Source organism: Tamandua tetradactyla, chromosome 11 (genome assembly GCF_023851605.1).
Source record: "Tamandua tetradactyla isolate mTamTet1 chromosome 11, mTamTet1.pri, whole genome shotgun sequence".
In the NCBI taxonomy this organism is placed as follows: domain Eukaryota; kingdom Metazoa; phylum Chordata; class Mammalia; order Pilosa; family Myrmecophagidae; genus Tamandua; species Tamandua tetradactyla.
Window position 1 is genome coordinate 15,656,026 of NC_135337.1, and position 27,693 is coordinate 15,683,718.

At 38.8% G+C, this 27,693-nt stretch overlaps 1 protein-coding gene across 4 annotated transcripts in view; it reads right to left on the reverse strand.

The window, feature by feature from the left end:
• NTNG1 (netrin G1) overlaps positions 1 to 27,693 on the reverse strand; it is a 377,262-nt gene that overhangs the window by 158,813 nt on the left and 190,756 nt on the right. For all 4 annotated transcript variants that reach the window (XM_077120075.1, XM_077120073.1, XM_077120077.1 and 1 more), the window contains exon 3: positions 3,664 to 4,304. In XM_077120075.1, the coding sequence (XP_076976190.1) occupies positions 3,664 to 4,304 (641 nt within the window). The remainder of the gene's footprint in view (positions 1 to 3,663; positions 4,305 to 27,693) is intronic.

The window sequence follows — 27,693 nt, forward strand, 5'->3', positions numbered from 1 at the left end:
TTAATTAACACAAGTACCATAATTTAATACAGTTAATGCTACTTGATGCTCTTTAATGTACCTTCCATTAGCGATATTATTGTAGTATTATCCTGTAAATTAAAATGAGATCAAGACTAAGGGAGCGGCTCTGTAATTAAGGTACTGGCACACTGCGCCGGTCTATTATTCACTAGAGAAAATCGCCCTGATTTACTGAAGCAGGACATCCATAAGTCAGAATTAGTTCATGAAGATTATTAGGTTATTGAACAATGTAAGTACTGTGGAGTTGCTGAGATTGCCAACAGCCACGTTTCCTCTTTTTCTTCCACTACGTTAATAAATACACAATGAGAGGAAATAAATGGGAGCAAAATAAACATGCCACAGAAGATTACAATTTTTATGATGAAATTATCATTTCTGCCACCATTAAAATAGGTATCCGATGTGTCACATGCCAAAAAGAATACAAATGCTGCATTAGTCTACTGACAATAAAACTATCATTTTTATACCAAACAATACTAGCCAGCATAAAACATAAAGCCTATGTACACATGTGTGCAAAGAAGCAGTGAACTGGAATTTATAGCCAGTGAACTTAGACAAAGATTTCCCAAGTATTTTTGTATTATAGCTTAATATTTCAAAGCAAAAACCCCTGTATTCTCTGTTGGCTATTCTATGGGTATTTTTGTCCTGTCTCCATTCCACTTTCCCAAAATACCATGCCAATTCCCACGTTATGGTGAGACAGGGAGAGGGAGTGGGAGTGACAATTAGATACACATCCTTATCATTATCAGATACAGACATGTAAGGGCATGCTGAAATATTGCAACAATTTTCCAGTGGGATGGGGTGGGGACCTCAGTAATATTTTGGAAAGTTTTTATTTATGATATTCCTGAAATGAAAGCTTTAGAACTTTCTTTCAGAGGTCATAAATTAATACTCAATTCCACTCTGAATGATTTATTATATAAGAAAAAGACAACCTAGACTCTTGCTCCTCCTGAAATGTTCAAGGGTAAAGTAATTTTATGAGTGTCGATGCTGAAAGGCCCATGAACCAGGCGATAGCTCAGCATTTCCCTTTAGTGTCTCCATTATGAGCGGATCTTCCTTATATAACTTAAAAGCTGGAGACACGCCCGAGCCATCAGGCCTTGCTTCTTTAGTCCCTCCCCTAAGACTAAAAATATCCAGGCCATCTGGTGCCTAGTGTGGTACATGCCAGTATCAATTTGCCCTGAAGAATTTGGACTGAGTTTGGAGGTGACAGAGTGGAGCCTTATGGAAGGGGCTCACCTCTATTGGACCTTTCTCCTTTGCCCAGCTGCTTCCTCAACAGCTTACAGTTGACTGGCAAACAGGAAAAGACAGTGGAGGTGAGTCCCAGCAAAGGGAGGAGACTTCCTCCAAACTCCCAGGATCGCTGAAATGCAATTCGAGGACACTACTATGATAAGGGATAAAAGAAAAATCTGGTCATATTCTACATTTCTAACATCCCGCATTTAGGAGGTGGCAGGTCTGACCCCAGTGGAGAATGCATAAAAATCCTTTTAGCTTTAAAGTGTATTTTACACTCTCTTTTACTCAACCAGAGGAAACAAAAACAAGTATCTAAAAACAAAAATAAGAACCCACTAATGGCTATTACCCATCCAAAAGGCTTCACAAAATTGCCTTCTTTACAAATGAGAGTGTTTGGGGGAAGTTAGGCATACAGATTTGGGTTCAGATTAAGAAGTCGTTGAACTGTAAAGTGGAGGAAACTGACCTAGATGAGTCTGTTTAAGAATGCAGATCACTCTAAAACTTAAGTTCAAATCTCCGTTTATTAAATCTGACATTTATTCTAGTAGAGGAACTTTTGTTACTAGAGTAACATTTGTTGCTTTACTGTTGTATGCTATTGTTAGTAATGTCAATATTAATTATTTTCGTATGTCATATGTCCCCAAGAATGAGATACTGGAAACTGATAATCTTCTGCTAAAGTGGTCATAATTATAATGACTGCATTTTATTCTAAACCGTAAATTCATGTATAAGGTCCATTTTGCATTTACCATGCTCTGCTATACCCTGGAAACCATAGACTCGATATATACCTGTCCATATTTCCCCCCCAAACGTCATTTGCCTTTAAAGATATCTTCATAACATATCACCACAACCTTGGTTGTAAACGTTTAAAAAGGTTTCATAGCTAAAGATTCCTGGTTCTTTTATGAGGAACAGGGACCCAGAACAAGGCTGAGGTGGTGGACGGCCACCCATTTCTGCCGCTTTTCCAAAGCCTTCACGACCATACTGAGGTCAGAACCATTAGTCATTTCTGCCCGCCCACCAGGGCCATTATCCAAGCAGCAGTGACCTCTTCCTTCTCCCAGGACACAAAGTACACAAGTACAAGAGTACCACTATCAAAAAAAAAAGCTAGGGCAACTCTGGGAGACTGGGGACTCTCAACTCCTCTCTGGTTTCTGAAGACTGGGCTGCCCTAAGGGATGCTGGGCATCACTAAGTTGAATAAATCCTGCCTTATAGGTCTAAATTTCATGATTATTTAGTTAAATTTATAGAACTTATGCACTGCTCATATTCTTAAGTTTTTATTTAAAGCTTTCTTTGGATTTTGAGAGTGATTATTGCTTTGCGTTGTTTTCTTCCTTTTTTTTTTTTTTTTTCCATTTTGTTGTCTACCCACTCTTAGCTTTAATTTTTCCCACCCATTTTTTTCAAGCATCAACTCCTACCAGTGATTACTTTGATAGTGTACCACACTTAATACCGTGGTTGAAAATCTTTACATTGGTGGTCCTGGTTCTCATTATTCAAGTTTTTTACTGAAAAAACATTTTAAAAATTCTTGGAAACATGCTCAATTGTGCCACTGGATATTGGCAAGGCCAAAACTGCCCCTGACTGGGACCATTAATGTGTACAAATTTTAGTGTCTGGCCCATCTGCAGTTCACCTACCAAACGAAGGGAGCCCAACTAAGGTACAGATTCTAAGTGGTAGTATATATAGTGTTAAAGCAATAACATCAAAAAACTTGAAAAATCAAGCTTGTCCCTTCTTGGTAAATGCATTCTCTTTGCTAGATGATTTTGGTTCTGATTTAGTAAACTTAAAGACATGAAACTTTTATTTCCTGGAAATTTTTAGCATGAGTAGAGGGTTGTACCATACTGAAATCTTTTCTTTACTTAAGACCACAGTTAGGCTAGTAAGGGAGGTTGAGAAAACAAAGAAAATCACCTGTCTAAGTTCTCCCTTGTATTCAGAAACAACAGAAAGACATATGTCCTGTTTTTCATAGAGCAAATAACTCTGCTCCCCTCTGGCTCTACTGCCTTAAAAACCTAAAACACCTCCTGCCTCCTTATCTATGGAGTCCCTTTCTCTGGAATATGATGCTTTTCTCTTTTGTTTAAATTCTAAGGATCCTGCCTGGTTCAGTGACAGTAAATCTGCGGTGACAAATTATTGCCTAGTAAGAAGGGTCTCAGATGCCTTCAGGACCTACCTGTAGGCTGGTGTTGCTGTGAAAATGTTTCAGTAGAAATTGACAAATGCCACTGCTCAGCTGTGGGACAAGTGCACTGACATTTTCTTGGGACACACCTATCCCCACTCAAGTCAGACAGGATGTTCTCTTACCTTCCGTGGACCTTTACATCTGAGATTGCATAAAAGTAGCGTGCCAAGTGTTGCTCATCTACAAATATCTCCCCGGTGGCTGGTCTCAAAAGCCTTATCCTCAGGTCTGTGATTGTAAAGAAATCTCTGAGTTTCTTGGTAGTGTCCAGCTGTCCGTAGAGGGAAGCCATATTGCGTAGCCGAGGCCCGGCAAAAAACGCGAACCTATCTTTGATTTCAAAGTGGATGATTTTGCTATTCGTCATATACCCTGTGGAGTACTCTTCTGTGCAAATGATTTCCAAGACGGTATGCTGTGATAAATCCTTCACGGATTTGGGGTCCATGTGGAAAGCATCCAAGCAGTCTGTGGCATAGTACTGATAGGGCTGCCAGGTTCGGCCGTAATCAAGAGATTTCTCCAGGATCATTTGATCTGGACGCCCAGATTCAAAGGTAATAACTATGTTGTCTGTAAGCTCGATGGTTTTGCTCCAAGATAGAGTGATGTTAACCTGGAGAGGCTTGGGATATTCCTTCCAAGTAGCAGACTGCCAGAATGTGGAGGGATATCTTCCTTCGAAATCAAACATCAGCTCGGGGGGATGTGCCAGCTCAGGGGTACTCGCATCGCACTCATTATTGCACATGTAGGGGTTCCCCTATGGGAGAAGAAGAAGGAAAGAGAATGCATCAACATACCGCTTTGATCAACACACTGCTTTGACATGTCTTGCCATATTGCTGTTGCTGGGTAATAGACTAGGAAGGATACAATGAAGAAAAAAACTGTTTGCAGTAATGATTTTTATTTGCCCTAACGGGCTTCTTCTTTTCAATAGCTTAAAAAAAAAAAAAAAACAGAGAGAAAGAAAAAAAGCAATATGGTAATTTTCTTGTCTTGCTTCCTTGTATGGGCTTTAAGAAATGAAAACAGTTTATTACTCCCATACGTGTTAAACCCATAATGAGGTCACAGAAACACAAAACACTGAGCAACTGTCTAACAGCTCAATACCTCTGCTTCCTATTAGAAAAATGTTATAGGAAGGCAGGGGAAATTCCTCCCTGCCTCAAGGACGTTTCTCAAGAGCACATTTCTTTCAGAAGTCATTTTTCAAGCACAGCTTTAGAATTCAAGATGGACTGTAGATACCTGTGTACTGTTTGGGAAACAACACCGCCGTGCAACGTTCAGCTTCTCCTCACTTTGTCTCAAATCCATCATACTTAACTGGGTCCCTGTTTCATAAAGTCTGCTTTTAAAGCATTTACTTTGCTCACTGCAAATCATTAAAATGTGGACACTACAGCCTCTGGGGCTTGGTCCAAACATCCACCATCCTATTAGCTAGAGACAAGGAGATGGCTCAGGAAAAACTTGGGGGATGAGGGGTTGTGCACTAAGTTGTCAGGACAGGAAAATCTCCACCTCAATTAGAAGGATGTTGCAAAGAGAGCCAAGTCCACTTGATGTAACGCCCTGTGCCTGGCCCACACCCACGAATGATAGCTGTTATTATTAGTTTCCCCCCCCACAAAGGCTGCCTCCTTCACTGTCCCCTCAAAGAAGAAGCCAGAAATAAATCTTCTTATCATCAAACGTTATAACCCCATTCGTGCGACACTAAATGGCTGTTCTCAGCTTTCATCAGTAGATTGCAAGGCAACCGAGTGGGTCCCAGATTTTTGTTTATTTTGTTCTTAAGAAAACAAATGACATCATTTTAGTCAACTACTCCTCAGGCATTTCCTTCCTCCCCTTGGACCAGGTAATTATGAGAATGGATGGGCACAGGAACTGACCCTCTGACTTTGTGCTTGGGCTTTCTCTTGTAATTACAATTATATATATATATATATTTTTTTTTTTTTTTTAATTTTTAATTTTTTTCTTTTTATTGAACTGAGAGCTTTCCAGCCTCCCTGCAGGATTCATTCAAATAGTGAATTTACACTTTGAACACTGACACTCAGTTTCTGGCTGACTGCTATGAAATGTAAGATGAACACTGCAACATTGCTTTGACCTCCCTAGAGGCAGCTGATTCCTACCTAGTCAGCTAATGCGCTCACTCACCCTTTCTCATTAATGCAACTGAATCCCTAAGCTGGCAACAGGTCTGGGGGACTCAAATATAATTGAGATGGGGCAGGAGAAAGAGGAGACGGCACATTATGTCAGGAACAGAGTCGTTTTAAAATACATTCCAGGCATCCGCAATAATGGAAATATTTTTGTACTTCTCTCTCCAAATTTCCATTCTGCATTCCTGATCGCAGCATCTGTATCACTATTTATAGGATCTCCTTCAAAACAAGCCAAGGGGGAAAAAGAAATTGCTGTCCCAGGTGGCATAAATCACCAAATTTATTATTATTTAAACTCTCTTGAGCATACTAGAAAGTTGAATGCAAAGCTCTGCAAACCGGCCTATGCCTTTTATGGAGGGCTATAAATATTGTTGAATCCGTCAGGATTTATACATTCTGAATATATGTAAATGTGCGCTTTATTGGAAGAGGTCAGATTTATACAAATCACACCTTCATTTGGAGTTTACTGAAAAAATACGATCACTTCAAAATCTGTCAGCAGGTAACCGTCTGTACAACCATTAACTTGGGTGATACCACCTTTTCCTTGACAATAGCAGCTCTGGGTGAGGGGTTTCCAAACCCAGGGAATCAGCTCTGCAGGAAACACCAAAGGGGCTTGCTGGGAATTTGTATTAAGTGGCATTGAATGCTAGCATTTGTTCGCCTTTTGCATGGGTGCACTGAGCTTCTCAGACGGGCAAAGGGTGCTGGGATAAGAGGAGGAGGCACAGCAAGCCAATTCTGGGACTGGGTCAATATTAACAACCTTTGTCTTAGAAAATTAACATTGAAGAAAGGTATCTAAAAGCCATTCACTCCTGATAATAACCACCATTTATTTAGCACTTAGTATGTGCCAGACTCTTTACATACATTATCTTTGTCAATCTTTACGACAGTCCTTTTGAGACAGGTGTTATCATCCTTACCATACAGGTGAGGAAATTGAGGCACAGAAAAGTGTTAAATAACATGGCCAAGATCGTGTAATAAAGTGAAGAGGAGGCAGAACCGGGATCTGTCCCACTGTCCCCTTTGCCAGCCTCCTCAACTCCCCAGTCCATGCAATTCTCTCTGAGGCAACCCAGTCTCAGAAGACAGAAAACAAGTTAGCTAGTAAAAGGGAAGGGTCTAAGACTGAATGTGTTTGGGGAGCAGAGCCTAAGATCTCCTCACCTTGGAGACTTGTAATGAGCATTACCATATGTCCAAGATGCCTGCAAGTTAAGAACCTTGCTCAGCTTCAATGAATTCCTAGTTTCTCACACTTACTTGCCCGTGGAGCCCTTTTTGGATTTAGTAACCTCTGTGTGTTTCCCCCAGAGGCAGTGCCCTGAAGAGCAGCCTTTGGGATGCTCTGCTCTGTGTTACTCTTAATATTGTCAACATATGGATACCAAAGTGCACCACCACCTTAAGTTCAAACTTTTTCATGAAGACATGGTCACAGAAGGCATTCAGTCTCTGCTTTTGTGCAACAGAGATGGCTTTCCCCTGGGGCTGAGCAGGACAACTCACTCAAGAGAAATGTTTACATTTACATCTCATTATCTGCCTTCTAAATACATGTCGGGACAAGGAGAAATTTTCCTGGCTTTGCACAGATCTGGTGTTTAAGGCATCTGAAAAGTGAGATAAAGGCTTCATGAACTCAGCAATTATTTATTGAGTGCCCACTGTCTTAGTACATATGAGCCACTTGTCTTGGCTCTAGAGACGGAGCAGCAGACAAATCCAAGCCCTTGCTTTTGGTGGAGCATTCATCCTAGCTGGCGGAGATGCCAGAAATGTTTTGTGTCACATGGTGATGATTGCAATGGAGAAAAGTAAATTAATGCCAATTAAAGGGGGGAATGGTGTTGGGGGTTTTTATATTGGGAGGTCAGAAAAGATGTCTCTGATAATGTGACATGTGAACATATTAAAAACAATTCCCAATTTACACTGGAGATGAATGGGGAGGGTGATCAGAGTGACAGTTTTGTCCTTCATCTGACTCTGCTGTTAGTGATAATTTCAGCAGCGTAACAATTTATTGAAATCACTGGTTAAACAAATCATTTCAAATGAGAAGCTACACCAAATGACTGTAGATACTAAAAAATATATATAAATCAATTGAACTGCTCTTATTTCATAGCAATGATGCTCTTTCAGGAGATTAATGATTTGATGGTCATTAGCATAACTCACTGAGAGACAATGACATTGAAAATAAATTAGCAGGGAAAGAAAATTTCATTCTGTTCTCTTAAAAAGAAATCCTGCATTTTAGGTGAGAGAGAAAGAAAAAATGGGGGACAAAAAAAAAAAGAAGACAAAACCTTAAGAAGCAGAAAATCTTACCATTCCCGAAAGAGAAAGATAGAGGACAGAATACATGCTAAAATATTTAGTGCACATATTTCATCTGGGTATGATTTGTAATACTGTTCCTACAGAGAATTATCAATATGAAAACAATTGCTGTTAATGCCATCAGATTAATTAAATTTTCAACTACTTCAACCCTACCGTAATCCTCTTTAATACTAATCAACAATGGAATTTATATAAGAAATTACAACTTTCCCTTACTTGTGAAAGCAAAGAACACTTCTTGCTGCTAAATCTAATGGACTCAAGAATTAGCAAGTGTAAGTATTTTGTGCCTAGCAGGAGCAGTCTTAAATAGATCTTAATTTAAGTCTACAAGCAACAGATCCTTAGTTGATGGTCTGTGGACAAAGCAGAAAATATTTATGACTGTGCTAATACTATTTACGCTGTTGGGAGATGCCTAAATAATTAAACAGATATTGCTACTAAATATTTTTATAACAACCAGAAAAAGATGATTGTGATGATTAATTTCATTTTTTAAAAAAGTTAGTATTTTACCTCTGGGGAATGCAAGTTAGTTATTAATAAGCAATTTGTAACCAAAATGGAATGTTGTTATTCTTCCTTGACATGCTTTCAGAAGTTAGAGGGATAGGTAAAACTTAAGATACGTGTTTTTATTGTTTCTGTTGATGGAAGCCATCTTCCTTCTGGCAAGTGATGCTTTAAAGGAAAGAAAATCCTTTCATTTCTTTAAGCTCTGCTAGGCCCTTCAGAATTAAAAAAAAAAAAAAATCCTAAATAGGCAGTAGCAATATCATACTTATGGCTGCTATTATTTTGACTTTGTCCTCCTAAGCTTTACTTATAGGCAAACTATTGGGAGAATGAAGGGAATCCTCCTAGGAGATTTGCTACTGAACCACACGCTACATGCCAGGCGGGCATGTCCTTACAAGTGATTGTGAGAAGCATTTGGGTTAACACTTAAACCTATTGTAGAAAGCAGTGAGACAGAGCTTGTCTCACACCCATCTGCATCTGGCTCATTTTTGCTTGTTCTATTGATAATTGACAGTTGAGAAAAACAGAGGCAAAGGAAGCAGTGGTAGCATTCTGGAACAGCACTCGTGACCTATTCTTTCTGTGACTCTGAAGTAGACAACGTCAGACGTTGCCAAAGTGAGCCCTTTAAAATGGTACAGAAATTGGTAGCAAAGCCTCCTGCTCATCACTCAGAGAGATGAACCATGAACCACATGCTTTAACTATAAATTGTGACATCACTTTGGGCAGAGGTTCCCTGTTTCCTGGAGCCAACCAAGAAGGACAGTTTCTGGGAAGCTGGTGACTGGCCTTTTTCCAGGAAAGGTAATTGTTGGCCAGAGGCACTCTTCCTGCCAGCCCCTTCTCAGACCTCCCAGTTTGCCCTAAATCCTCATGCTGCTGCATTCATGTTTGACTCACACCTGGATAAGCCCCCTTTTTATGGAGACAGACTCTGTGTATCCTCAGACTGGAAGGGCCCAGAGGGCAGCATGTTTCCAATTGCCCAGTAGCCCTTATGCTATGAAAGGCAGCTATCTCTCCAAATGGCAGTGCAATCCCATTTTGTAACCTGTCGTATTAATTGGCATATTGGGTTCTGATGCTCGGTATCCTTCTGCCAACAATACATCCTAAATATTAGGAAACACTCCAAAGTAAAGATATTCTGAAATTGTTGCTACCAAAGTACCCAAGTATTTGTCAGAATAGAAGCTCCGAATTTTAGTTTGCAATCTGTGGCCACTGTGGCAATAATAGGGGATAAAGAGTTCTGTTTTTGTAACTTTGGAGCTAAGAGACAACTGCTTTTCTAATGGAACCCCTTGCTCTCCACGAAGATTCCTCCTCAGCATACATGGAAGCTTAAGGCCTGATTGAAACTGTTGCTTGTTTCAATCTGCTCTCTGACAATGCTAACACCTTGTGGACTTTTTTACTCAGGAACAAAGACAGGAGGACTTAACCTCTCTGTAACAGGAATAGTAGAAGCCGTATCACATATTATGGACCATAATAGACACCTGTGAAAATCCTTGCAGAGGATTATGGTTAGGATTTTCAAACTGGTGAAGGCTTCAGAGGTCAAGAAGACCGAATTTCTAAGAAGGAGCCAAATATATTCTCGAGCCAAATATATTCTCAAGCCACAGGCTGCAGAAATGGATTCCTATATAGCAATCTAAATCATTACCTTCCAAGTGTTGGAGAAGAAATAAATATTAATGGAATTGAGTGGGGCTGAGAGTGAGCTTTTACCAAAAAAATAAAATAAAACCATACTAAGGTAACCCGGTTGTGATAGGGAAATTGCTTTGTAAAAAGGAATTTTCTTAAAAATGTTTGGTACAATATTTTGCCTTATAGGTTCTCATGAAATAGACCAGAACGCAGATATGAAATGTCAATAACACAGTTGGAATGGGCTGTGAGCATTTTAAGTTACAGCAATTTGAGTCAAAGAAGTTGGGAGAGGGGTTAAAATATTGCAGGGAGGTGGGATGCGCTGCGCCCTGCTACCATCATGCAGCGTGAGAGTTAGTTTGAGCCTTTTGAATCTTGAAAGCTCTGACCCACGCTCAGGAACAATAATCCCCTTTGTCCCTTCTTCTTCTTACACAAGAAAACAAATCCAAGAGAAGTTCACTTGCGGAAAGACACTATGTTTGAGAGAGTAGGGAAAGAACAAAAGCATCTGCTGCTGAAGTGATCACTTGAGCATGAGAGGCAGGAAGCAAACTTCTTAATGTGACACATTCAAAAGTAACTGGCTTCTGGGTGGGCCTTCCCCATTTCTCATACTTCTTATTTCTTTGAAACTCTTCTCTTCCAATTTCACTCGGCATTTATGAACTACTTACTATGCTGAAAAGCGTTGCAGAAAGTTCAAAACTAATACAACAAAACGTCTGCAACTTTAGAAGAGAGGATTAGATGTGTTCAAGCAACAATTACATTTCTCAAATGGGTTACTCAGGCTCTTAGAGAAAGTGGGGTCTATCCTTGAGAATCACCAATACTGCAGTAACTTCCTGGAGTGTCCATTCCACCCCTTGTTACACAACTAAACATATTAAAAATACTTTCATATTAAAAAACAAATTTTCATATTAAATAATTTCATACTAAAAACATACAGCTATTTTGTGGATTACTGCAAAAGAATTTGCAAACGGTTTTAGGGAAAAAAAAAACAGAGAGATTTCATGCTAGGGGAAGGCCGATTTGGGGTCTGTGCTACCACCCACTGAACAACTGTGTGAAGAAGGAGGAGTCAGGATGATTTGGTGATGATTTATTTCATTTCACCACTTTCGCTGCACATGATACCTAATCTCAACCACCCTGGAGCAGTAGCAACTAAACTAGTCTTACCAAGACTGAGAATTGTGTGTTTAACCCTCAGAGCATCAAACTGCTAGTCTGAAAATATTTGGTGTTCTCCACCCCAGTGGCAACTGTGTGGTGTTCTCCATGTATATGATAGCTCCTGGCGCACCCTAATGTCTTTGTGAGATGTGGTTTATTCTTATGGCAACAGAACCCTGTGTGCATCCCAGTCATGGGAGCATAGTTACAATGTTGAGTGCTAGGTCCCAATCTCAGAAATTCGAATTCTCTGGCTCTGGAGATAGACACAGAAATTGGTGTTTTTTAACAAGCACCCCCTGGCTAAGAGTTAGGGAAACACCTTTATTTTGATGGTTTTTCTGAAAAAAAGGAGAACCCTTTGGTGATCTCTGGCTTCCAAAAAGATTTTTAGAACCTGGATAAGTACCTCATCTATAATCCCATCATTCACCATTCATTCATTCATTCATTCCTCCAATAAATAAATAGTGATTGGATATCTGCATGCATCAGATACTGTGTTGTGTATTGGGTCGAATGTGGTGAATAAAACAAGCAGTCTTTATCTAAAACAAGCTTACAGCTTAGACAGAACATAGTTATTAAAGTAAATCATTACATGATGTCAAATGAAATAAAAGGTATGAAGGGAAATAACAATAGTTCTACGACAGAAAACAGTACTTTGAGTAGGTGGTTGGGGAACAGCTTTTCCCTTAGGAGGTAACAATAAATTGGAGACCTGAGATGCAAGAAGGAATAAACTTGGTACAAGAGCCTGGGAGGAAAACCATTCTAGGCAAAGGGAAGAACAAATACCAAGGTCCTAAGCTGTGGGAGAAGTGACGCAGTGATCATTAGTGGAGTATCACAAGCAAGAAGGAGACTGATAGGGTGAGTCTGGAAATGGAGGCAGGGAGGAACCATGTATTAGATTGGAGGCCAGATAAAGAGTATGAATATAATCCTAAGGGGAAAGGAAGGTTTTTCAATGTTCTTTCTTGCTCGTGTGCTAATAACAGGCTTATAAAGGAGTAGGGGCAGAGGCAGAGTAATCAATAAGGAACTTACTGTGGTGATTGAGTGAGAGATGATGGTGGCTTGACCTAGGATGGAAGGAATGGAAATGGACAGAAGTGGATATGGTCGGGGTTAGTTTTGGAAAGTCTGCTTAATCTTTATGACAGATTAGATATGAGGGACAGGAAGTGATAAAGAGAAATTCTTAGGTTTCTGGTGAGACCAAGTAGGTATTCCATGGTACTTTTTTACTGACTATGAAAGAAAGGTTTGGGGTTGTGGGGAAAGCAAAAGTTCAAAATTGGAAACATTAAATTCAGTATTCTTATGAAGCATATGATGGATCTAAGCTTACCTATGATGGAGCTAAGTGTGCTGGGCACCATTATAAATGCTTTACACATATTAACACATTCACTTGTCATGACCACACCATGAGGTAGATACTACTATTTGCCCTGCTTTAAAGATAAGGAATCTGAAGCACAAAGAGTTTAAATAACCGGCCCCAAATCACATAGCTAACAGGTCTCAAAGCCAGGATCAAGTTCAGGTGATCCGTTAACAGAATCGCTCTCTTAATCAGCACATTACACGGCCTCTTTATACACAGGGATTTTTAGGTGAATATAGTTGTGGACCTCAGAGGAGGGTTTAGGTAGAAATTATAAAATTATAAGATATTATTTTATAGAGGGTGTTTGAATCTGACAATGGATGAGAGTACCTGAGGAGAGAGTGTAGGGACAAGCGAGCAGAGTCTTGGACTTTGTGCTACGATAACCCATCCAGGCCCACATTACACATTTGCTTACTAGGCCCAAGGACGGTATTCATCACTGCCTTGCAAACCAGTTGTAAAATTGGCTTGTGCCTCATTTGCAACAAAAAAGTATATTTAAAAGGGAGGTTTCTAGGTCATATGAGAGGTTAAAATAAGGAAAAGGGTTGATTCCTAATAAAGAAGAACATTTTCCTTTGGCTTTGGGAGAAGAATAATTGTCCAAAAGACTGCTCCTACATGATAAGAAAGAATATAGTGCCTGCCATGGGGAAACAAGGGACTTTTGGGAAGAAAAGTTAAACTTTCTCCAAAAGTTACATCAAATTTTGCACTAGTAGATTGAGAGCAGCAAGAGAATGAGCAGCAGCTAACTGAAAAGAATTATAAAAGAATCCACATTATCAGTGAAAGTTCAATTACACTATAGGGGAAAAAAATGGAAGGTTGATACCAGGAAAAGATCAATGGGAGGGATTGAGATAGGGATGAATCCATCATATCCCTTGGTTGTCCTAATCTTGATTCATTATTTCTTTTACTTCTCAACCAGCTGTTCCTTTTCACATTCCTTTGCCTGTTCTCCAACCTAATTGGATTCTTAAAGTCAAAGTGCACCCAGCTTTTGGTCTCTGCTCTTCTAACTTTACATCAAGTCCCTTCTTGAGTTCATTCACATTTACAGTTTCAACTACGGCTCATATTTTGATAGCTCTAAAATTTTGTCTTTAGCTCTGATTTCCCATATGAAATTCAAATCCATTTATTCAACTACGTATTAAACCTCACCCAGGCGAGCCACAAGAATCTCAAACTCAACATATTGTTAAGTTATTTCTTCCCCTTGATCTTCTCTTTCCTTCATGAATAATTCAGTTCTAAGATCGTTAGGTGGGACCGAATGAAGTAGGTATCAGTTTGGTGATATTTCTGCCAAAGATGCACAATCTTAATTGAATCATGTGGCAACATGAAACAAGCCCAAACTGAGGGGTATTCTGCAAAATAACTGTCCTGTAATCTCCAAATGTATCAAGATCACCAAAGCCAAGAAAATATTGAGGAAAAGTTCCAGAATGACAGAAACTAAAGAGACCTGACAACTAAGCCCTTCTCAACTAGGTCCTTTTGCCATACAAGACATTATTGGGAAAACTGGTGAAACTTAAATGGGTTCTGAGGACTAGATGGTAGAAAAATGCCTGCCTTTATTTCTTGGTTTTAATGGTTGAATTGTATACATGTTGAAAATACCATCATTTGTAGGATGCATGCAATCAGATTGAAAACTCATTGTCAAATAGTTCAGAGAAAAAGAAAATTGCCTCTATTGTGTCTACAACATTCTTAAAATTTTGAGATAGTGTTTAAAAAAGACATTGCAAGTCCCTATGTTAAATGTCAAAAGTCAATTTTTAAAAATTCATCATCCTTTCACCAATAAGTAATATATAAAATATATTGCAGTGGTATGTAAATTTTAAGAAGCATAAGAAGCGCCTGGTGAGTCCAGTCTCCTCTCATCAGGAATTCTATTTCAGTAGGTTGAGTTGGACCCTGAAACCCATATTTCTTGACAATTACCTTAGAAGATTCTGATGCAGGTAGCTCTGGACCACATTTTGAGAAATGCGGGTATATATTTTTTGTTGTTGTTAAGAACTAAGGCTCTGGGATCATACCTGCCTAAATTTGAATTCCAGCTCTACCACTTAGCTGTTGTGTTATTTGGGGGGAACTTATTTGGCTTTTTGAGTCTTGCTTTCTCATTCTTTAAAAATCAAAATAATAATTCATTCTTCATGATATTAATTTGGGCTAAAATTAAATAACACATGTTAAGTGCCTAGCATTTCCTTGGCATGCAGTGTGTCCTCAATAACTAGCAGTTAACATTAAACATGCCCTTCTCCTGTATTCCTTGATTTTGGGGATAAAACCCAATTCTTCCCAGTTTTCCAAGCAGAATAACTAGGAGCCATCTTATATGTCTTCTTCTTCCTCAACTCTTGTATCCATTCTGTCACCAACCAATTCCTACAGATGCATCTATCACCACATCCATTCTTACTTCGCTGCCTTTTTTTCAGGCTTTTACATTTTTCTACTGAATTACTGTAATAGCCTCTTAAATTATCTCTCTCTATACTTACAGTCCTCTTACAATCTATTCTTTATATAGTTACCAAAGTGATCTTTCTAAAATGCATGCCAGAATATATCCTGTCCCCTCTTAAAGTTCTTTCATGGATTTCCAAATTCCTTCTGGAGTACAATTACAATTCCTTTGCATACCCCATAAAATCCTTCAAAATATGGCCCCTGAGAGTCTCTGAACATACTTCATTTTAAAGTTTTATTCACTCATGTTCAGGCATTGTAAATGAGAAATATCTGGCCCCGAGTGTGTACGTATGCATCATAAAGTGGGTCATATGCACTATCCTGTGACTCATCATATTACACTGTAATTGTTCATTTGTATGTCCTGCCCACCAGGGTTCTATGAGAAGAATTATTAGTAGAGATTAAGTGTACAATAAAGCTTTCTGATCCAAAGGAAGTAAAGAAAGCAGATGGGTCCACAGGCTGGTAGGCAGGAAGGAAGAAAGGTAGGAAAACAGGAAGGAAAGAAGGAAGGGGAGAGTACAAATTAGAGATTTTGAAAGTATGGGACAAGATGGGAGGGATTTTCTCAGAGGTTGGTTATAAAGAAGGAAAGAGACAACCAAGCTTAAAGTACTAACCCATCCCATCATTTGTAGATGGAATTCATATGATGCAGTACACTGCTTTAAAAAGAAAAGTCCAAATTCAAGTGCAAGGTACCTGTGTGTATATGTGATTGATAGAGTTACTGGGGCTTCAGGTGAGGTTGGAGGACAAAGATAAATGGCATGAGCTGCAGTGATGCCCCAGTCCTTTCCTGGTGCTCATTTCATCACTGCTTTTCTCCATCTGTCACAGCAGTATTTCTTCTAGTGGCTTTGGAGGTGAACATCTCCTTTCCTCATCCCCCCTTGCCTTACTTATGTAACCTATAGCATTCTTCTGACTTTACAGGCTGAGCTGAAAACCAAAAGTTTGATTGGTTCTGAAAAATTATGAATAACTAAAGTATAAAAATTGAGAAAAGAAGCTGTAAAAATGGGTGGTTGTGGTTTTATAATTCCCATGCATAGAGGTAGTTCATTGGTGCAAATCCTTGAAAATTTTATGGTGGGTAAGGTGGGAACACATGGAGAACAAGGAAAGAACTATATTTTGTTGGATAAGGCGTAAGGAGTCCACATTAATTGTGTCATGTTCCATTTGGGAATAAATGGCTTTCTTAATTATAGAGATCCTGAAAATTCTGGGTCCACTGGCTGATTCATTGTGAAATCAATGAAGCTCTGCCTCAGGCCCACTCACTTATACAGGCTGCTTCCAAGACCCAGTATTTAATTTTATGTTTGTAGTTTTGTATTTCTTTTTTTGAAAGAGGATCCTCGGAACTATACACACTCCGGGTGTAACTGTCTGGGCATAGGCAGTATATTTCAGGGATCAGTGAATTGAAATTCTTCCTTCTGATTTCTTCTTTGAAGGTGATTTCCTTCTGTTTTTCACCATTAAGATGATTTATTCTCAGCTCTTCCAAATTTGAAATATATTTTCACTAAATTCAGTTTTTAAAATTCATACCTCATATATTTTAATATATAATTAAAATATCAATGTATTTTATTCAGATCAACAGAAACATAATCCTGTTGGTGTCCAACTAACAATAAATATAATGTTTGCTTATTTGTAAGACTGAGATAGCTTTTTTTTTTTGCATGGGCAGGCACTGGGAATCAAACCCCAGTCTCTGGCAAGGTAGGCGAGAACTCTGCCTGCTGAGTGTCACCATGGCCCACCTGACATAGCTTTTAGTCCACTGCAGGCACCATTATCAGCCTAAACCAATTAAGTAATAAATAGATATTAAACAGCTATCATGTGCCAAACATAATGTTAGATCTTATAGAGCAGTTCATGCTAAGGTTGGTTCTTTTATATCAGTTACAATGAAATAATAAAGACAAGACTGAATCAATCATTTTGAAAATAAGAAAATGTACCATACAGGGCTTCTTTGGGTAGTTTATAAAGAAAATGGATTAACATTTAACTATATGGTAATTTGCATACAATAAATGAAAAATCTATTGTTAACAGAGAGGCATAAATATTATAAAGTCACCTTGAAAGACTTCTTAGAGGAGGTGGGGTTTTGGTTTTGAAAAATAAATTCGATTTGCATAGGTACATTCTTTTTCAGAATAGAGAAAGGATCAATGGTCACTGGACATCTATTGTGCTAACGAATTGTGAGAGGGCTTTACATTGGTCATCTCCTTATTCCTCACAAATCCTTCCTAGAAAGGTATTATACTGAGGTTACAGATGAGGAAACTGGATTCAAAGAGCATATGGCACCTACTCAAGATGAGTGGTGGCAGTCTGTCTATAAAGATGGAGGTATATGTAGTCTTTGGAAGACAGGGCATGGGCTGTGAGGTAGTGGGAGGTAAGTTTAAATACACAGTATGAAGTTGATTTTCCAGAGCACAGAAAGCTGGTTAGAAGTGTCTGGGTTTGATTAAGTGGAGAACCAAAAACGATTCATGGAGTTTACTGTCGATCCAGACACTGTGAGTCTTCTTCATTAGTTTTCCAGATCCCTTTCTAGAAAAACAAAAGCTCACATCAAGGTCAATATTTGGAGTCATCTCAATTAAGTAATAAAGAAGAATCAAAAAGCAAGATTCAATCAAAATTTTAGGAGTAAGCAAGTAAATAATCCCAGACAAACTTAATTCCTCTTTGTATAAGTACACTTCCTGGCACACAATAAATAGTCAATAGACGATGAACAAACAAAATAATGTAAAGTAAGTTGTTTGCTTAATCAGCTTTCCTGGTTTTAAAAATATATAGACTTAAAAATTGAAGAAGAAATCATACAGACTGCTTCTAAGGCCCTGTATTTAACTCTGTATTTGTAGTTTTGTATCTCTTTATTTGAAAGAGGATCCTCAGAACTGTATAGACTCCAGGTTACATAACATGTAGTGTCTTCCAAGTCAACTCTCCATATGCCTTACAAAAGCACTCCTCGTATACCAAAGACATGCATGATCTTTTATTTTTCTTTTTATTTAGAGAGAAGCTAACCAAATCTCAAGTATCAGTTCTGCTCTGCTTACAAATTAAGAGACATCATTGTGGGACCAAAAAGAGTCTAGAGCTGGCATAGAGTCTGGTGACTCTGTTTCCACTGAAGTCTAAAAGCAAGCATATGGGAGAGGGACTGAAACATCTTTAGAAATAGGGGAATATCATGATAAATGCAGTGCAATTATAATGAACGGGGAATAGGCTGGAGGTAGGGAAGCCAGTTGGGAGGCAGTGTTGATAATTTAGGTCTGGAAGGACAAGTGTTTGGACTAAAATGGACTAAAATTCATCAGGAATTAGACTGATCATAAGTGGAGGACAAGGGAAAGGAAAAAACCAAGCTCAACACTAACAGTCAATGCTTGGAAGACAGTGAAAATACATCTGAAACTAGTGTACACTTGGGACTCTTGTATTGCCCCATCTCAACAGAGTTCCATTTTCAGAAACATTGATAAGCAATGTAATTGAAAAGCAAGAAAATTTAGAATACACAGCACAATATTTTAAAGTGCTCTAACCTCATTTCTCTCTAAATATCCCATATGAATAATTACTGTCTCTCAGATCTTCCCTACCTCACACCAAACTCCCATTAATTCCATCTCAAACTCAGCCTTAACAGGCTTTCTTGCATCTTTTGGTTACTTCTCCTGCCTTTCTTTATTTTCTTTTAATCACTGACTGCCTACTCCATTGTAAATTACGCTTGTTTCTTCAAATCCCCTCTGTAACCATTACTCTAGTTTATAAAGGCCCAAGAGCTTAGAGGATAAAACAGAATGCTTAGGAGCCAGTGCAAGAAGCTGTGAGTATTCCTAAGGAGCTAAGTTGGCACAACAATATTTTCAATATGAGGCTAGAGCTGGGAACTGCAATGCAGAATGAACCAGGGTATGTTACCCTTCCCAGTGTAATCACAAGAGAGTAGAAGGCCAAGTACACATGCCAAATGGAAAAGACTTGAGCAGAAATACTAAAAGGGCTAAGTATTAGAAGCCAGACAGAAACCATTAAATATAGGAGTAGGTCGGAAATAAGTTAAAATAATCTTTAACAGATGGATCAAAACGTGTTTAAGGGACTCTTAGCTGGGAACTAGTGCTGCACAAGGGTATGAGTGCTAACAAAGATGGAGTTACCATTTTCAAGCCTGGGCTATTGGAACAAATTCTATCAAGGAATAGCAGTCTCTCATGTAGTAAGAACAAAGAACTCCCAAGAAGTATACCGAACCCTCCCTTTTACAGGGTTGTAACCCTACCCTATGTGAATTTTTTGTGCCTCAGTTTCTCATTCAGATAATTGGGATAATAATAGTACATATCTCATAGCACTCTTTTCAAGATTAAATAAGCTAATATGTAAAAAAAACAACTTAGCATAGTGCCAGGTACAGAGTAAGACTTTGTTAAATGTCAACTATCATCATCATCATCATCATCATCATCATCATCATTTTTATTCCTCTCTCTGACCTTTCCAATTTGAGCTCTCATAAAGGCCTCTTTTGCAGGTCCGGTGGGTCAACAGTATTTCAAAGTGAGCTAAAAAAAATGGAGGTGTGAAAGGCCATCTCTTCATAGAATAGGTCAACCTCTTAGGGATTCAAATGCAAAACACCATTTCTATTATTTATAGTGCAACTGTCAAAAGTGCAGAAGTGCTCTTTATGGACAAATTTAAAAATAGCCACTGCGGGCTTTTGCTGTACATACACATACCTATCTCTTTTATTAAACCTGTATTAGAAGCTATGTCCAAGATAGCCCTCCTATTCTGCCAGTCAATTTGGAATATAGAGTAATTAAAACCCAAATGAGAAGAGATCAAATCTGAGACTCAATCCATGCTCTTGCATTTATGAGCAGTTTCAACTTGGAGAAATTATCTATCATTTCTGAGCCTCCATTTGCTCAGGAATATAATGGAGACTATATCTCACTCCCAGGTGAAGATTAAAGCAGCTAATACAAAAATCAAACAAACAAACAAAACCTCACTTAACACGGACACTGGAATATAGTTGGCAGTGCAGATTCATTTTCCTCTACTTTCCCTCTCTCTTCTCTATTACAGCTTAGATCTGTGCTGTCCAGGATAAGTAGCCACGAGCCACATATAGTTGAAATGTGGTTAGTTCAAAATGAGGTATGCTGCAAGTTTAAAATATACCCTACATTTCAAAGACTTAGTGCAAAAAGAAAAGAATGTCAAAATCTTATAATGAATTCCATATTGATACATGTTGAAATGATAATATTTTGGATATATTGGCTTAAATAAAATACATTACTAAACATATTTTGCCTGTTTCTTTTTAATTTTTAAAAATTTTTGTGCTGCTTATATGGGCGCATTATACTTCTATGGGACAGTGCTAGTTTAGGTAATCAACCTGATGTTTGACGAAAACAATCATATGGCAGTGAGAGCTCATAGTGGTCCCTTTCGCTTCTCAAGGCCTAGGTTGAAGTGCTCTTTGCCATCTGGACCAATAGGTCCTTGATGTCTTGCTATGTTTGTTTGGGGCAGGAATATAGGAAAGGGGACAAGCTTAACTCCCCCCAACCCCCAACAATAGCAATGCAAATATGAACAAGGAAGGCATGGCAAACATGGTCTGATCAGCTGATGAAAACAAAGCTTAAGATGAGAAGCATTCACAAGGAGTCTTTGAAGAATTTCCTGAGTCTTGTGCTTGCACTGCTTGGAATGCCAAAGGGAGATCAGATATAAGGATAAGTAAACCTTCAAAGAAAGATCGTCAACTGAATGATCAAGAATTAGATGCAGCCAGGATGTGCTAATATGTCTCCCAAAAGTTCATTAGAAGTTCCTCAACTCTAATATTAATGTTATTCTGGGACTTAGGGATAAGAATGAAGTTATTTCATCCTTTCCTGGACTCACTATGTAGGGAGTAGATCAATTCCCCTAGAATAAGGAAGAGTTCAGGTAGTCGGTCATAAATGTGAAAATATTTAGCTGGTTTTCCTGGCAGCTTACAATCCATGTTTGAGTTACTGTATATAATATAGAGTATTCTAGATATTCAAATGTGCACACAAGGAGAGAAATAAAAATGTAATCTGACCTCCAGAAAATGAAAAGCAATTCAGATGCTACAGAGTTTCTTTTTGAAAATTAAAATACCAGGAAAAAAAATTAAAAGAATGTGTGATCAATAGTGCCAGATTCTTGAAAGAAAAGACTTTAAAAATTTTTCTGATATATCTGGAAGGGGTTGTCAATGACCTTTTGAAGAATTTTTATAATAAAGTGTTGAGGCAGAAGCCATTTTATTAGAAAATGGTGGAATGGCCAAAAAAAAAGAAATAAAAAGAGACACAAGAGTTCAAAATACTCATTGTAGAAGTCTGAGCATGAAGGCACGGAAAATGGGAAAGTAGTTTAAATGGGGAAGAGGATTAAGTAATACACTTCAAAGATTGATCAATGTTTGATGACAGAGTTAGTAAAAAAGAAAAGGATAAACATACTCATAAAAGAAGGGTTAAAGGTAATACTACGTTGCTAGTCTCTTCACTATAATTTTGGAAACAAGCTGGATTCCCAAAACAAAATTTTCTCTTATTTAAGGGTGCATAGGTGGTTCAGTGGTAGAATGTGCACCATCCATGTGGGAGACCTGGGTCTGATTCCTGGACCATGCACCCCAAAACATTTTTTTTCTCTTGTTTATAGGCTAAACTGTCTTAGTTAGTAGGCAGGATATCTTACAGCTAAGATTATTGGATAAATGTCTCCTTCATTCTTTACCTTCTCATCTCACTAATCTGCTGTAGTTAACTCTGGCTAACAGGAACCAATACAGGATTAATTTTAGGTAATTTTAGATCTTTCTCAATATTAGTTCAGGACCATATTATTGGGATATCTACTTGTCCTGAATAGATTGCACTGGTCTACTCAAGTGATTTCAGACTTGGAGGAAGTCAGAAGATACTGAATTTTAAATATTAGATTATTTTATATTGGACTTTGAATCTAATATTAGATATTAAAGTGTAAAATCACATTGTCCTTACTGTTGGTCTTCTTTTTTATCTTGCTTCAGGATCAGTCTCGCTTTGATACAGAATTGGATGGCTCATGAGCTTACAGGGTGAGGGAAGATTTTTACACTATTTATTGAGTGATGGACAGCTCAAGCTTTAAACAAATGTTGCCAAACTTCAAATCTAATAATTTATTAACATTTGATAGCTAAATCATAGTTTACTGTTATGACAAAAAAAAAATGAACCAATATACCAAGCAAATCTAAAGAAGTGATGAACATGTTTGAGAGACCTTTGTGGTCCTGTCTTCAGAAACATTCTGCCAAGAGAGAATGCCTCTGTACAGTCTGCCATGTTGGCCCCATGTAACAAGTGTTGTCTTGGTTTGCCAGGGTTGCTCTAACCACTGGTCAGCTGAAACAACAGGAATTTATTGTCTCCAAGTTTTGAAGGCTAGAAGTGCAAAGTCAAGGGATCAGAAAGATCATGCCTCCCCTGAAGGCAGTAGCATCCTGGTGGTGGCTTGCTGGCAATCCAGAATTCAGTCTCTGCCTCCGCCTATGGCCATCTCTATCCCTGCATATCTCCTCCTGTTGTGTCCACATTTCCTCTGCTTATAAGGGCTCCAGGCATATTAGATTAAGGTTCATCCTGATTCGGTTTGGCCTCATCTTAACTAATAGGATCTTCAAAGATCCCACTTACCACTGAGCTCACATCCACAGGACCAAGGTTAGGACTTGAATATGTATTTGTGGGGGACACGATTCAATCTATCACAGGCAGTAAACAAAAACAAATGCAGAGGATAGCTATGAAGATCTGCCATAAGACCTGTTTTAGTTTACTAGCTGCCAGAAGGCAACACACTAGAGACAGATTGACTTTTAATAAAAGGGGATTTATTTTGTTAGTTCATCAGAGGAAAGGCAGCCAACTTTCAACTGAGGTTCCTTCTTATGTGGGAAGGCACAGGATGGTCTCTGCTGGCCTTCTCTCCAGGTCTCTGGGTTCCAACAACTTCCCCCGGGGTGAATTCTTTCTGCGTCTCCAAAGGCCTGGGCTGAGCTGTGAGTGCTGAGATGAGGTATGCTGAGCAACTTGGGCTGTGCTACATCGAGTCTCTCATTTAAGCACAAGCCAATTAAATCAAACATCATTCATTGCAGCAGGCACGCCTTCTAGCTGACTGCAGATGTAATCAGCAACAGATGAGGTTCACGTACCATTGGCCCATGTCCACAGCAACAGAACTAGGTGCCTTCACCTGGCCATGTTGACAACTGAATCTAACTACCACATGTCCACTCCTTGTCAGCTTGGCAACTACACACATCACCTTAAACAATATTAAGGTGCAAAAAATTCTCTTCTAGCTGTGGACCTATGAATCTCAAAACAAGTTATCTGGTGCCAATATGCAAATGAGGATATCCACAGGATACAGGTTTTCATTTCTATAGGGAGAAATTGGAAGAAACACAGATGTAAAACCTGCAGGGCAAGCGCCATGGGATTTCCAAGTCTGAAAGTCATTTACCTTCGGGGCTTCTGAAAGTAGTATTCCCACCCTTTCCAAGGGCCTAAGCAGAGGCCTGCCTCTCTCCAATACAACCTTGGGGGGACATTGGGGAGATCACCTTTTTCTCAGCTCCACCCTCTCCAAGCACTGGGGCTGCACCTGGGCTCTCTGCCATCTCCAGGGCACATGCTCATACCCTCCATGTGGTGGCAGCCAGGCTCTCCCCAAACCCCAAGGAATGTGCTTCACCCTCTGTAAGGCCTGAGGTAGCATAACTCTCCCACTGCAACAAGGTGGAAGGCCCATCCTCTGCCTTTGGGGCAAACTGACCCTCTTCACGGGTTTGGGTGGGTCTGGTCTCCTGGCCTGAGGCTTGCTGACTTCAGACCTTGGCCTCCACGGTTTTGCCTCTGAAGTTATTTTTCCTCCAATGTGTCCCTTCTCTGAACCCTCCAGTCCAAACTGGCAGCGGTTCTGTTTATACAGGTCCCACAGCACTCTCGTTGGCTTTCTATGCAGTAGCCTAGGATCACGCCATCAGACATAAGGAGTTTCCACAGATCCTTCCTGGATAGCTCCATGTCCGATCCTGGCTTTCTTTGAAATGGCTGACTGGTTCCACATCTGGCCATATCCTCACATGGAGCACTATTCTCTGGGATCTCCCTTCCTGGAAGTCCAAAATTTTCCAGGACATCAATTTCTGGTTTTTTGGTACCCAAGAGTTCAATTTTCAGCTTATCTCTCTCCTGTCGCAGTTCACTATAAGCTGTAAGGAGAAAACCGGCTGCACTTTCCACATTTAATTTGGAGATCTCTTCTGCTAAATATCCAAGTTCATGGCTTTTAAAATCTGCCTTCCAGCCAAAACCACTAGTCAATTTTGCCAGATTTTCTGCCATTTTAAAAAAAGGCTCATCTTCCTTCCAGTCTCTAATAACACGTGCCTCATCTCTGTCTAAAGCCTGGTCAGAGGTATCTTTAGAGTCCACATTTCTACCGACAGTCTTTTCAAAACATTCTAGGCTTTCTCTATTGAGCTTCTCACATCTCATCCAGAATCTTCCCTTTATCCATTTAAAAGCCATTCAAACGTGTTTGATATTTGCAAACCACAGCAGCAGCACCCCACTCCCTTCAAGCCAAAGAAAGAAAGAGACAAAGAAATCTTATGATGAAAATACTGTTTTCTTATTTTACAGGTAAGGCAATTGATTCAATTGACTGGCCAACATCACACAGCTAGGAAGTCGTAGAATGTAGACAGAACCAAATCTAAATACATATATTTTTAATGGATCAAAATAGTGGCACACTAATTAGAACTTGACCATTATTTTATTTAGTTCGAGTCTCTGAGCAGCATGTTCTCTGTATGTCAAGAGTTTAAAATATTTTCCTTGAAATGGCCAAAGTATAGGCAGATTAGCCATAACCTGCTTATCATCAAGGGAGTACAATGTGGGGAATGGGTCTTGAGAACACAGAGATTGTTAGAAGAGGTATTCCTGCACATGATTAAGACTAAGCAGGCAGAGTAAATTTGTGCTAAGTCCCAAATCATGGGATAAATCTACCTTAAGTAATTTTTATTTAAGAACAGAATCCACCTTAGAAACCAGAGTGAAGCTAGGGTGGCAAGTTTTGGCCAAAGCCAAGACACCCCAGTAGCACAGACAAGAGGGGAGCAGAAGCTAAGAGCCAGGTAAGGCTTATTCAGAAAGACCTTAGATTTTGGGTATAAATGGGGAGGACAGTGTTCCCGGGAAAGAAAGGAGGAATCAATGAGAAGAAAAGCTTGTAAAACAAAGAAGTTGGAAATTAAGGACCAGGACCTCCTGGGATTATGTACATACCCTACGAAAAGAGCTGGCAAATATCAAGCAAGATCATCTTCAGAAAACCTGAATAGGGCTGGATTTCCCAAGGGATTCTGGAGGAAAATCAGCCCTGTCCAGGATTAATTCCTGCCCGCATACTACCATTCTCAGCCACTGAAAGCTGGGATGTAACAATATCAACTTAAGCATTGGCACATGAACACTTTCAAAGTTAAGAATTCTTCCCCCCTCCGAGTAAAAATGAAAATGAATCTAAACATTGTATGTTATTTTGTATTGCTATTTCACATGTTTAAAAGAATAAATAAACCAATTATTGGTTAATATATGGCTCTCCTGTATAGACATCAACAATACTTCTTTCTAAAATTGATATCTACTTAGGGTCTAAGATTTTTAAAAGCAAAAGAAGTATAAGAATATTTATCTCAAAAGAAAAGCCCTCAGCATTTAGCTAGAAAAGAAGAAAAAGAAAAGAAATGAAAATCCATTCAGTCACTGTAGTTGTTTAGATTTATAAAATCCCTTTCCCCCAAAGCCCTTAAAATTCTCTCTAAATAAGTTTGCTGACATATTTTAAAAATACATTTTGGATGTGCAAGAATGTTAATTTTTTTTTTTTTAACATGGGTAGGCACTGGGAATTGAACCCGGGTCTTTGGCGTGACGGGCGAGAACTCTGCCACTGAGCCACCATAGCCCACCCAAGAAAGTTAACTTTTAAATAACTAATTGTTATTATAACCACATCATAAAATTTAACATTGAATCTGTAAAAATGCAATGCAAAATTTGTCAATTTTTGAGATACATGTATAACCCCCAAATTTAAAAAGAAGACACAAGGAATTTGCTTGATTCGGATCTCTTTTAAAAGGGCGACCACACATAATTCTGAAGATCACAAAATAGATCTAACTGCTGCTTCAGTATTAGTCACTATCTTTAACTGCCTTTGGAAAATCAAAGACAATAGGTCTTTTGGGACAGATATACCTTATTATAGACATGTAAAGCCCTAAAAACAGTGTCCAGAATATAGCAAGTGCCTAATAAATAACAACTATCTCCGCTGTTCATAGAATCTAACAGTTTATCAATTGTAAGAAGTTCCACTGTTTTATGCATCACTAAGAAAGAAATATGTGCTTCAAATTAAGTTATAATGTTACTATTTCTTAGAATTTTTATTTTATCATTTAAAAAGCTCTTTTAGGGCGATGAGACAGTGGCTCAACAGGCAGAATTCTCACCTGCTATGCCGGAGACCCGGGTTCAATTCCCGGTTCCTGGTCATGAAAAAAAAAAAAAAAGCTCTTTAGACATCCGTATAGATTTGCATCACACATCACATTTTTACATATAGAAAAAGAAAAAATATAAATTTAATTGGTTAGTTTGAATTTTCTAAATCATTTTGCAACTCATGGCAGTGTTTTTCTATTCAACAACATCTTCTAAACAATTGGTGGCATTGGAAATGCATTGTCTCCTTTTTTCTCCTCTTCCTTCTCCTTCTGATATTTATAAAGACTTTATTTCAAAAATATCCCATGGTGCCCTTTGGTAGGGAGAAGAGTATAAGGAACATCCTTGTGTCTAAAACCCAAGGCAACATTTTTAACAAAGTGTTTTTTCCATCAACAGGAATTTCCCCCTGAGATGCTAATACCTAGTCTACAAGTTTTGATGGTTATGCTTTCTTGATCTTACCAGAAGGATGCCAGTAGAAGGCTTTTCAGGCAAGAGCCTGAAGTGGTCTGATTTCTGAAACATAGAGGAACTGCCGTCATTCAGCCATATCAACAGGGCTTGCAGTCAGGTTTGTGCATGTTT